Below are 13,668 nucleotides of genomic sequence, written 5' to 3'. Positions count from 1 at the left end.
GTTGTTTCGTCTTACGTCGACTTCGTAGCGCTTCGTTCTCTCGTTCCGACGCTGACGTCGTCTGAAGTGCAATCCTTCGTTCCAGCTTGGAAGGTCGTTCTCTCGCAGCGTTCCTGGGCATGGGCGCAGGCTCCTTTCCTCGGGCTCGAAGCAGCGAAGCAGAGGCGAACGTCCAACAGCCTCGCTTTCTTTTGCACCTTGTCGTGATTATCTCGGAATCTTCTAGCATGTGGATTTCACTGCTCTGATGGCGTCCCTTCTTCTTTGGTTGAACCTAACATCGCCTCTTTTGCCCACGTGGTGGGTAATCCTCAGATGAAGTTGGCGGTTGTCTTCCCCTTCAGCTATAAATATTGTCATGATGATACAGGTGACTGCCCATTTGTTAAGAAGACAAATATGAAAAATAGGAAAGCAACACTTTTTTCTCTAATTTAGAAATTTTAACCCTAACTGAGAAATTCAAGTTCGCTCTTATTGAAAAATTTCAGTGGGGCACCCACTTATGGAAGTTATTAGAAAAAATTTTGATAATCTCAAAATAACAAGAAAGTGGAAAGTGGGGCTCATGGATGAGAAACATGTGTTGATTCAATTAACCGTGGCTAAAAAGTACACTCGGATTTTCTCTAAAAAATATATTAACATTGCAGGCAAGTCAATAAGTTACTCAAGTGGTCTCCCGATTTTGACCCCGATCATATTGATCAGATCTTGAACCTCCACTGTACCAGTATGATTTAATTTACCTGGTCTAAAGCTGCACTTTTTTAATCATCAGGTTTTTTACTCTATTGGGGTCATACTTGAGGACCGTATGAAGTTAGATCTACTCACTTTCAAACTAATCAGACCTTCTGTGACCATAATATTTGTGCTCATAATGGATATTGGCAACAAATCGTCATGGAACATAGACCTCCTTATTGTTCTCATTGTAAGATGTTTGGACATACCCTTGATAAATTTGATGAGCTTCATTCTAATTTGAAATCTAAAGATCAAGTGAATAAGAATGGGTCTAACCACACTGCACTAGACATATTTGTTCCACCTGGAGAGAAAACTACCACAGGACAGAATTTGGTGTCTGATTTAATTGTCCCTGTGGACTCCCCTGACAATGTTGTTTCTGCAATTGATGTGATGCTGGATGGCTCTGTTGGGCAACCTATACATTCAAACCCTATTGAAAACAGTACTGAAGGATCCTTACCTACAAAGGATAGTGTTCAGACTGATAATCAGGAGAACCTTACAGATCCCCATCTTCACGAAGTATCCAGTGTAGAGGCGACAACTCATACTCCACATACACGAGAACCTATTGTGGGTACAATTGTTCGAAATTTTTTTATTACACCTCTACCACCTCGTCTGAATGAGCAACAATCTTCGGATGAGGAATGACGGGTTTACACTTCCAAGAGAAAGAAGAAGAATGGAGATTTACTTGAGCTAAGGAATCTAATGAATGATACTTTGGTTACTTCAGGAAATGGTACGCACCTCACCAATTTGCAAGTTAGTTCCCTTCCGAGTACTAGAGGCAGGGGTAGAACTAAATTGGGTCGTCCCGATTGATCTTATATGTAACATCTCTTTTTTGGGTTTTTTTTGTGTAATGTATCGTGGGGGTTGGGTGTTGTCGACCGTTTTAATTTTACTGTTTTGAAAAAGAGTTAATTTTGTGGATATAAAAATAGCTTGGATGACTGAGCACAATACATTTGAAAAAGAGTTAATTTTGTGGATATAAAAATAGTTTGGATGACTGAGCACGATACAACAAGTAATACACTTATCTCGAAGAATAAACATATCACTTGTAGTAGACTCTACCACCTAAACTAAAGAGATTGTGATATCTGTTTAGTCTTCGAAACATTTTTATATAAGGCTAACAAGTTCCCCTACCTAATATAAAGATTAGATAGAGTTTATATTACATAAGTTTCAAATTCTCTATAGAGACAAGTCCATATAGTTAATTACATCTTAAATGATCGGGGTCACTTAAGAAAACTCTCGATTAAGCTCAGTGGTTATGCCTTTAGATTTCAAAGTTTAAGTTTCCATGATTGGATATGGGAATATCAAATGGGATTGGCTCAAACAGAAACAGCTATTTTAAGGAATCCAAAGGAATGAAGAGTAGAGAATGTCACGGATCCGAGGAAAGCCCCGGTGACCTCCCAACTATTCTATTATTTGGCTTTATATCTTTGAAATGATGTTATTCAATGTTTAATCTTGTACTTTATTTAGAATTTAGGACTTATGTTCGCACGATATTTAATCGCGCAAATAGCCTAAAAAGATAGGAGGATTTACATTGTATCGTACGGTAAAATCGGAATCCTAAAGGACTTATGTTCGCACGATATTTAATCGCGCAAATAGCTTAAAAAGATAGGAGGATTTACATTGTATCGTACGATAAAATCGGAATCCTAAATATGTTAGAACTTATAATTGCACAACAGGGTTGTACAAAAGCCTAAAGATAATATGTAAGGGTTTACACTGCGCTAGGCAAACCACCTTGAAATCCTATGGGTCGTTATTTAAACTAAGGAAAGTGATTAGTGATATGAATTTGTTTTGATGTTACAGATTCATCTTGAAGAGGTTCCTCTGTATGTAATTGTCATGTTGCCCACGGTGTTTGCTCCAAACTTCCCTTCGTAGCACCTTCGGTTTTGATATTAGTTTTAAAAAAGTACGCGATTATTAGGATTTCTTACACTAAAGTATAGTGTGTAACAGAATAATAAAACATGCAGTATAAAAGAAAAGAACACTAGAATGTACAGTAAAGAATAAGAACGGTATAGCATGTTGTGAAGTGAAATATTGTAATGTAAATCAAACATGTATATCTAGGAGGTCTGCTGCTCCTTTAAGTGAGCTATTTTTTAATGCATAAATAAAAAAAAAACATTTTCTGGAATACTCGAGAAAATCTACAAATGACCCACGACGGAAAACTCGAGAAAAATCGACAAATGACTCATAACGGAAAAACTCGGGAAAAATCGACAAATGACAATTACAAGAAAATTATCAAAATATCTGAAAGATCCCGAAAAAAGGGACCACGAGTGCTTTCCCTAAAAATTCTAATAAAATATACTAAAAAAATCCGAAAAGAGGGGATCGCAAGCACTCGGGTTGGGGCTAGGTTCAAATATAATATATTTGTACTCGAGATACGTCGAAGGCTACTATCAGTCACTCAACTAGAAGGGTGTCCTACTAAACATAACTTACGAGGGTACTCTTTAGCCCAGTACTAGTAATCAAAAAGTGGACAATCAAGTTGTAAAATATTTAAAATTTATATTTTTAGCATGCATATGGGTTTCACGCATACAAAATGAAATTATATCAATTTTGTAGTAAAATATTTTTTTATAAAAACATTGTATCTGTTCTTATCATATTCTGTTCTTATCAATTATTGTCCATTTTTTTTATTACGATTGGCCACGAGTCGATTACGCCGTCGAGTGTAGGACCACCAACAACCTCAGAAGGTAGGGGTCCTCCGCTAGTCGTGTGTCGGTGAATGATACTATCATCCTACAATTTATCGGGTCCCAGAATTGGGTCCTGATGTCGTAGGATGGAATATCATTATGCTCTACTACCGGCGTGTCTTTGTCATCATCGCCCTAAGCCTCAAAAACAAAACCGGCCTACTTGCGACCTTGCTTGATGATTTCATATATAGCAAAATGTCATATATGGGCACTTATGTGTCAGATATAAACACCGAAAACCGAACCAAGAAGCAAGAAAAAAAAAATAAATAAAAATAGGGGTGAGAGAGAGGAGGAACTGATCCACCCAAAAGATCGAAAAAGCAAAAGGTGAATCAGCCCTCAAAACTTATAACAAAAAGATCTGGAAAAAAGGACTTAAAATCCTTGAATCAATCCAAGGAGGATATCATTTTCTTAAATTTCATAAATAAATCAACCCAAAAAGGGCATCATTTCTAAATTTTATTTCAAACGGGTCGAAACGGATCCAAAACTAATGTGACAATTGTATCCACGGCTCTAAAACCTATATGTACTCACACACTCCAGCCTGAATCGAAATGTGGCATCTATGTTATCCAAATTTTAATGTTAAATCTCCAAACATTTTTTTAAAATGACAATTTTATAAGCTTTCAAACCTTTCATGAATCTGTTTCATATTAACTTTATGATTTCCCAAAATAAAGCTATAAAAGTCTTTCATATTTCACCAAATAAAGAACAATAATCCATAAGGGGGGCAACCTTCTAGCCTTCCAGAAAATTAGGCCAAAATCAAAATCATTTAATTCCAACTTTCATTAAAAGAAACCTTTCATATCACATAAACAAGAAATTATCCAGATAAAATCATATAAATGCTCATAATCAGAGGCAACAGAGAGGGACAGCCACCAGCCCAACTTATCTCACGAAGAGATCACAAGGTAAGGCTCACGGGTAGGGCTAAGAAAGAGAAAGCCACCACAGAATAAGCCCACGGGTAAGGGCAGCAACAGGACGACCACAAGGGCAGTAAACACAAGGTAAGGCTCACGGCCAAGGCAGCAGGAAGGAGATCACCACCATTTAAGCTCATGGGTAGGGATGGCAAAAGGAAGGCACCTGCAGCATTATTATTATCTCCTTTTGATACACATAAGAGAGTGAAATGACAAGTTACCATAAACCATCAAGACCGAAGCCATTCTCATCAAGTAAGACATAGTAATGAAATGATCAGCTTATTTCAAACATCCCCATATAGAAGTAGATATTGAAATCATGAATTTTGTGATGACAAACTTGATTACCAATAAAAATGTCAGGAGGAACGTTATATGAGGAGTTTCCAACCAAACTGAGCCCAACAGGGGGCAGACAGGGAACCGAATAGGCACACCTGAGCCCAGCAAGGTGGGACAAGAAAAGAAAAGGAATAAAACATAGTTTCAGTCCAACTAAACCCAGTAAAAGAGAGAGTCAACAGATAAGCTTTGAACCAAACCAATTCCTTGTTTCAAATCCAACTAAACCCAATATAAACGCTAAAGAAAAGAATAAAGTTTAAGCCAAAACCGCACCCACAAAATGAAAAAGCAGATCAACATTCTAGTATGAGTTCAACTCAAAAGAGTTAAAATCGAAACCAGCACAGAGGCAAACTGAGCCACCCAGCATAGGGGCAACAGAAAGAATTATGACAAATAAACTGAGCTCAGCAAAGGGAGCATACCGAACCAAATCTTATGCAAAATCAGTCCTGAAAACCTCAGGCCAACCTGAGCCAACCAAATGTGCAAAAATAGTACAAAACTTTCAGCCAAAATCCAACCCAGAAGTAGTTAAAATCGTGCCCAATACATGGGAAAAATCAAAGAAAAATTTCCAACAATAATCCATCTCCAAAGAGCTAAAACTGAACCACACAAATGAGTCAAAACCTAAAAAAAAAATATTTCCAGCAAAGATCCAACTCCAACGAGCTAAAACCGAACACATTCATATGGGGAAAACATGGGAGAATTTCCAGCTAACATTTAATTCAAATGAAGCTAAATTCGAGCCCACCAAATGGGCCAAAATAGAGCCACTAAGAATCAGATTCCACAAAACATTAAGACCCAAAATTTGCATCCAGTATATATACTTCGAACAGGGACAGGCAACAGGAAACACAGAAACATAAGTAGGTTCTTAAAACCAACATCCCAAAGCTTCGAAACAAATTCCAGCATGTATTTGACAGGGGTGATAATAATAAAAAGCATAAGAATCAAATTTCGAACCAACATTTCATTTTAGCATGTATTTCAAATAGGATTATAGAACAAAACTGAGACCTCCAAATAGGTACCAAAAAAAATAAAATTTCCATCCAACATGCATTTCATGCAGAAAAAAAAAGGCAGTCGCATAAATTATGTTCCAACTCATAAATCCTATAGTCATTCTCATTCTTAATGCTAAGCTCAAATAAATCTTAAAGTAGCCTTAATTTCCCAATTCCAAGTGCATTAGAAAGAACATGCATTCAGGAGTAATTCCAAATGACAGAGATTAGAAATATTACCCATGTCGCTAGGTAAGAAATCATCAGTACAAAATTGCCAACATATACTCTTATATATCAAAACCAAGGCATGAGGGTAGGGTAATCAGATATCAAAACCAAGACATGAGAGTAGGGTAATGAGATATCTCCTTTGAATGTTTGCAGAAAGGAGGAAGAAGAATACCTTTTTAATGCAGACTTAAAGCAAAGAACTTTAGAATAAATTTAAGAAAAAAATGCTACTTGTAGAAACTCCTCTCCCAAAACCTTCAAGAAAGCCACGACCGACGAACAATCCAGCACCCAAGATCCTAGCCGAGAAGGAATTTTTTCCTTTCCCTCTCAAAATTTTCAACAATCTAAAACAGTACTCTAGGAAGTTTTTTTATAGGCAGAGATGAGAGGGGGAAAACCACCTACCAGTGAGAGGGGGACAACCACCTACCAGCCTCACAGGTGGTCGAATCAGGTAAAGGGAGAAGAGAAAATGCATTTAGGGAGAAGGAAATGCAGCCTAGGGCAGAGAAAGAGTCGGCTGGGTGGAGTTTCACCGTTGGAAAGCCGCTCGGCTGAGCGGAGCTCAAGGAGGCAAGCCGCGTGCGCGAATGGCAGTGGAATGTCGCATGTGAGGGAAAAGGAATGTCGCGAGAGACCAAGGGGATGCAGGAGAGGAAGACGTGCTCGGCGGCCATGGCCTCGATCGATCAGCTCAAGTACAGTCGATCGCGTGAGCTAGGGCACGCCCGAGCGGCTCTCGATCGAGTCCGGAAATAAATCGTGCGACTGGAGGAAAGTCTCGTGTGGGTAAGGGTCAAATAGATCTTAGGGATAAAAATTAATATTATAATCAATAATATAAATATAAAAAAATTTAATATTTCCAAAATAATATTTAATTTGTATCTTTTATTCGTGTCACAACATAACAAAATGGATGTCCTTTTTTTGTAATTCTAACGTTCCGAACGCGTAGGCGTGGTCCATTTCGTCGTCATGGGTCATTTTAAAGAATTCATCGATTTGTGTGCAATCTACTCGTGTCGGAAATTATAGCAATATGGGTGTCTTTTCTTGCTAAAATTGGTGTCCCGGACGCGCTGGCGCAGTCCACTTCGTCATTGGAGGTCGTCTGGAGAAGTTCGCATTTTCACCCATCCTTAAGCTCAATTCTAGTCTGATCTTGTGCAACTTAGTGAATTTTGTGCATGAGTGTGATGATAAAGTCCTGAATAGGTTGTCCTAGGGCTTTAGATCCTATTGGGAACTTCCCCTTGAGTTCCACACAATAGCCCTTAACCGCTCGTACATAAGACGATGATTTTGAGACCATAAATGCTAGACATCACAGGAAAATAGGAAGTGACTGGAATTTCTAAAAATGTGGATTCCAATACTAGTTTTCTAAGATAGTCAATAGAAATCCCTAGAGCTAGATCCTAGAATCCTAAGGAAAAGAGTCAACAGGTGTCTATTTCGGCTTACTCATACAACATATCTGTGCCATTTTCTCTTTAATATAATTTCCCTTGGGCTTTTTAAAAAAAAATGTATGTCGCAGTTCAAGTCCAAACATATAACCGGTCTCGCATTGAACTAGAAAGAATTGGCGAGAACTACCAACTTGACCTGAAAACAGATAAATTGTTCAGTTTCTCAGAACTGCGGAAGTCATCTAGTGCTAGGGTGGATGTGGTTGAGGCAGAAGGAAAGTGGTCGAGGGTGACGAAGTAGCAAAACTCGAGGGCACGACACTGAAGGGACTGGGAAAAAGATAGATTTGGATGAGAGTGGATGCAAACTTGTCAAAGAAAGCTAGAGGGCAAATAAAGGAGGGCGGATGCGTGAAGCATCATCATCTAACAGCTGCATCGGCGGGCTGCTTTGGCGATGGCTTGATTGAGAAAACTTTTCGTCCCAATTACGAGAGCAGTCTCACCACGAGAAGAAAAGGGAAGGAATAAAGGAGAAGCCCATGGGATGAAAGATATTTGTACGAAACTCTGCATGGAGAAATTTCCAATGGAGAAGGACAGAGTCAAGGAGGGTAAAAACTAGAATTTTGAGGAAAAAGATGATTATACAGTGAGTAAAGAGTTCTTCAGCGTCACGTGATAGATTTAGGGATGAGAGGTAGAGCGGCCAACCATACCCCAGACAAAGTTTTATTCATTATGAATTTTCTTAAGAGTTAGTTTTTATTTTTGAAAAAATCATATCACATTATTTTTTTAATATTTAAAAAATTATTGTGGTTTCAGCCTTATATTTCATATTAATTTTTTTTTAAATCGATAGTTATTAAATCCTGAAATAACATCTCAGACACGCCAGACGAATTTAACTTGATTTAACCTTAACTGAATTTGATAAATTCGGATTTATTGATTTGCTAAATCCTATTCAAAGTTAATCCTTTATAAAATGCAAATTGCAATCTTCATTATGATTAAGTGAATAAAATTACCCTTAGTAGAGATCATAAAGTAATAAATATCAGAAAGAAAATGTATAAATATCATATATAAATTATAATGACTTATATTCAGTGAATAACATCACCCTTAAATAGAATTTACATGATGAATTGTATTCTAATAATATTTCATGACATAACTTCCTAATGTTGTATGTTTTCCAAGAATGTGTGAGTAGGCTCATGTATAAAAATCGTTCATGTAATAAAAATGAGAAAAACTCCAATATATGCATTCCAATCTAATCTTGAGTTGGCTATATTCGACTAGGACAAACTCAATTCAAGTTCGATCTAAGGTATGCATAGCCCGAGTTTATTCCGATCAAAGCTCAAAAATCAATCCAATTCTTGGGTGACCATCAATGTTTAAGCAAATTCACATCCCTATTCATGAAATAGAAAAAAAATAAAATCCCTCAATCCTGCAAACACCGACGCTCCATTATCTAAGAATAAGACCTCCATAAAAATAGATTTAAAAAAGTACGACAATGTTCACAACCCCACACCACACTAATGTTCTCAAAATAAATCATCAGGCATAATAAGAAATGAAGTCGGTACCTATTTCCAAAACATGCATACTACAAACCTTCAGATTGCTGACAATGGACTGAGCATCAAGGATAGAAGGTTGGAGACCATATTCTGAAAGAAGTGGCACTAAAGAAGAAACAAAAGTTGTTTTTTCTTGCTGAGCAGCCTGTAGAAAGGAATTTCAGATCACATATTACTGCCTTCAACAACAAAAAAGAAAACATGAAATTTGAAAAACAAAATATGAAAACTCAGCACAAGTTATAAAAAAATTTTCTGAGGACAGGACAAACGTAAATGTACAGAAGAACAATAAAGCACAACATTTGTGTGCTACAATTATCAAATTGCAATTTGTATAATGATACAAATAAAAGCAACTAACAATTTCACAAAAAAAACAATAAACTAAAATTGAAAAGTACCTGTAATGCATATGTTAGGTGAATGTTTTCCTCAATTATATCTTGTCTATAAGAAAGAGATTTTGATGCAGCATCGACCAAGTCTTGCTGCTGCTGATCAAATGCCTGAAAACAAAAGTTTTAGCATCGATATAACATTGCAGAATAGGTCCCAATTAAAAGCATAGACCATTTTGATGTGATGTTAAAGATTTGAGCACTATACATGTATACTCATGAATTGTGTGGTATATATGTAAATGCCCCTTATTTTTAATGTGCTCTTATGGCGAATGAGCAATTTCCTTTATTATGCATGGCAATGTAATTAACGGTAACTGTAGATTAGCAAATCATAATTTAAGTCTTTACCATTCGCATATAAGCAATGCGTTTTTCTAAAACATACTTCTCATTGCGCATTTGAGCATCCTATAATAGAGAGAAAAGCCAAATGCACCAGGTCAAGAAAAACAGACTTTAATGAAGGAACTTCAACTTTTCAGCATGTTTAACTACCTTCATTGAGTAGTCGGCAAGATGTTTTCTTAACAGTGAAATCTCTTCTTCATGTTCTCTAACTTTGATAATCAGATCCTGTGCCAAGATTACCAACTTTCCATTAAAATACCAGTGGCTGAAGAAGCATAAAAACAATATTTGCATAAAACACCTGTTTCCAGAGTGCGTTTGAGTTCATTTCAGAAACTGACACCAGCCCATGCCCCCGTGGATCATACTCTCCTTCCCTGCGATGCCTGAGTAAACTCATTTGAAAGATCAAATGGATGTTGTATTAGTTGCGACCACACAAATTAAATAGGTGGTTATGTAAAACAAGCAATTACATAAATAATGTGGTAGACAACAACGACCTGGTCGGAGAAATAGACCTTGAAGAAGGTGTTGAAAACTGAGATTGATTGTCAGGGCCATTCTGCAATCCAGCAGAGACCTTTAAATTTCCATTCACTTTTTTGCCTTCAGAATACTGATGGATTCTTAAGTTAGGTTGCAAGAAAGGTCCATCACTTCCTCGGATGCCATCTCTTGGAACTACTAAACCATCAGAATTCGTTGAAAACCTGTGATCCATTAGTTTCACCTTGTCTGCTTCATTTTCCATTGAAGAATTGTTTGCATGAGCTTCATACATTCCCATGGATGGTTCATCTATCAAGTCATCAGCAGAAGCCCTTCTAGTCACAGACTCTAACTTCTGAAGAAGATAACAACCAGGAAAGAAATGAAAGAAATCAAATAAGTGTAGCTAAAATAGAAATATTTTGAGAGCACCTACGAAAAAAATCTTTATTGCTAAAACAGCTAAAACATTGGAGGTCTCACAGCAAATACAGCACTAAAGGCCTCATTTATTATGCTTAACATCAATGCATCTCACAAACCAATTCCCTATGTTTCTCATCACTTATAACAATGTTCCGCATAAACTTCATTATTCAATACCAGAAATTAGAGAAATCTATGCGTTACACTCATAAAATGTTCTATGTCAACTAGATTGCAAGTAGTTGCAAAACTGTGATTCACTATCACAACCTTTGTTGAACAATTAAGCATCAAATGCTATCCCATCGTAGCTAGAATCCAGTTTAACGGGTAAAATAGAAGGGTAAAATAGAATTTTTTTTTTTTTACCTTGCAATCAATACAATGCAAAATATAGATAAGAAGAAGTGGATAAAAAGCTTGCAATGTTCATTCCTCCAATGGGTGTTTATACACATAATCACACAAAAAACAAATGAAATTACTAATTATAAAAATTAAAAAATAAAAACTGCTTCCCAAAACTTCAAAACTTAGCCGTCAATAAGTGGGAGAAATCCGTGGCACTCCTCTTTTCATGCAAACTATATCAATCAATAGCACATGTTTTCCCTCATTTAGCACATGACTATGTGGCTCCTTTCATTCAGTGTTTAACAATCCTAACACTTTCAACACTCTCTGTCAAACTAGATAGAAGAGATTTACCATTCTAAATTTATTTATGATATTTATGAATGCAAGGTTGTAAAATCCTATGATAAATATGCAAATGAGTTGATTTCCCATTAGAACATAAGGAATGTAAATTAGCAACTTTCTAATTTCTTTTATGAAATGAAAATCCATCTCCACATGTTTAGTTAATTACGTTGTATTAAATTGTTGACAATTTTGATGAAAAATATATTATCACAATATATCCCCATAATTCCTTTTCATTTAATTTTAATATTTTTTAACGCAATTTTAATCCATAGGAGTTGACAGATATCTTTAAAAAAACTCTAATTTCAGATTCAGCATTTCATCTTGAGACTACAACTAATTCGTTGCTTCTACATATTACTATATTTTCTCCCAATAATGTGCAATATCCCGAAGCCGATCTCCTATCTACTGTTGACCATGCAAAGTTACTGTTAGCAAAACCTTCATTTTGCAGGTTATATTTTTATATATAGAATCTCTTCTCAAGATATGATTTTAAATATTTAAGAATTATATAAGCAACTTAAAGGAGAGATTCCTTTGGTTTGTATGTAAGTTAACTCATGAAACTTACAATAAAAGTTCTGTTAGGACAAACGTGAAAGATAAATTAGTTTTCAACTAATCATAAACATTGTCCAATGTCAACATCTATTTCTTCTTCATCTATGTCTAACTTCTAACTTCGCTTAGTTAAGAGTCTTACAAGATTTGCAATCAATCATTTTTATTTCTCACAAAAAAATTATAACATGTTTATTTTCTTTTATGAGAGATAAAATTTATACTTTTTGAAGTAAGCGACTTTCATAACCAAGAAGCATTTGAGTTTACTGGGTTCTTAGATTTCACACTCTGCAATAGATTTTTTTCCAAAAAATTCAATTCATTTATTGTGATCACCTATAAAAATATATCATAAACATAAACAATAAAAATTTAAAAAATTTCAACAGTGGAATGTTTTATGCAAAGTATATGATAATTAGCCTTGTTTATACCTAATTCCAGACGTTGCTTTTGTCAATTTGTCAACACGCGCCCTTGGAGATTGTCTGAGACACTAAATACCTTATTTAATCCATACACCTCATTTTCTATGAAAAAAATAATGAATGATGGTGAAACATCCATATAAACATTTTCTTCAACATTCCTATGTAAGAAAATATTTTTCACAGCACATTATTGCACGACCAGAGAAAAGGAAAAAGATAAACAACCAGATATCATGATTCTCCATATCTATATTAAATAATTACACTTTAAAAAACAGAGATTAGTAAAAAAAAATATCACCTTTGAGTTTATAAATAAATAGAAGATGTGCCCATGTTAGAAACAGATAATACATTATTAGAATAAATGCAAGTGAAATAGGAATACTCCCTAGACCTAAAATAATAATTAGAGAGTCATGTGCTACATTTATTTTTCTATTGTTTGAACCGAATTTGTAATTTGAAAAATTTTGGCAATATTTATCATTTGTAGGGGCAAAACTAGAATTTAAAGAGAGGGGGCAAACTTTAAAAAACTAGGTAAAATACATTAAAATTAAAAAAAAAATTTGAAATAAATGAAATGAAATAAATTGTTGACAATAATTTATAAAATAAAAAAGTAACACTTTTATTCCATAATAGACATCTTGAATTGTGCACAAAAATTCTTCATGACACCAAAATCATCAATCATTAATTACATATCGAAACTAATATATGTTATTAATGAACTCGCGAGAAAATCATCGTTTATTTCATTGAGTCCCTAAAAATATTAATTTTAATGAGCTTCAATTTTAAAATATTTTAATTGAATTTTTAAGTGTAAATTTTTAGTAGCTATAAAATCTTCATAACAGATTTTATTTAAAAGTTGACAAATAGTATTAATTTTCAATGGTCGATATCTATCTCGAGGATCCAATGTCGAGCTGAGAATTAATGACCCTACAACATTTTATTTAAATTTGTTATTCATCTCTTGCATTTGTGTATCTAAAGTGTCTACAAAAAAAATTTATTTTATAATAATGCTTTGTATAAGGTATTTTTTATGAATGAGAGCGTCTTAAAGCTCCAAAGTAAGAAACAAAAAAATATATATATATACCCCATTTTTAACAAAATATATATACCCCATTCTTAACAAAATAATTTCATC

At 35.1% G+C, this 13,668-nt stretch overlaps 1 protein-coding gene across 10 annotated transcripts in view; it reads right to left on the bottom strand.

Moving 5' to 3' along the window:
- LOC110024098 overlaps positions 1 to 13,668 on the bottom strand; it is a 93,976-nt gene that overhangs the window by 67,487 nt on the left and 12,821 nt on the right. For 6 of the 10 annotated variants that reach the window (XM_020723847.1, XM_020723849.1, XM_020723848.1 and 3 more), the window contains exons 3-8: positions 10,374 to 10,720; positions 10,175 to 10,259; positions 10,021 to 10,098; positions 9,874 to 9,933; positions 9,523 to 9,627; positions 9,153 to 9,263 (exon numbers count right to left, since the gene is read on the bottom strand). In XM_020723847.1, coding sequence (XP_020579506.1) covers positions 9,153 to 9,263; positions 9,523 to 9,627; positions 9,874 to 9,933; positions 10,021 to 10,098; positions 10,175 to 10,259; positions 10,374 to 10,720 — 786 coding nt within the window. The remainder of the gene's footprint in view (positions 1 to 9,152; positions 9,264 to 9,522; positions 9,628 to 9,873; positions 9,934 to 10,020; positions 10,099 to 10,174; positions 10,260 to 10,373; positions 10,721 to 13,668) is intronic. The other 4 variants (XM_020723853.1, XM_020723850.1, XM_020723852.1 and 1 more) reach the window with 2 other exon arrangements.

This window comes from Phalaenopsis equestris, unplaced genomic scaffold (genome assembly GCF_001263595.1).
Source record: "Phalaenopsis equestris unplaced genomic scaffold, ASM126359v1 Scaffold000246, whole genome shotgun sequence".
Lineage (NCBI taxonomy): Eukaryota > Viridiplantae > Streptophyta > Magnoliopsida > Asparagales > Orchidaceae > Phalaenopsis > Phalaenopsis equestris.
This window is presented reverse-complemented; position numbering and strand designations above follow the sequence as displayed.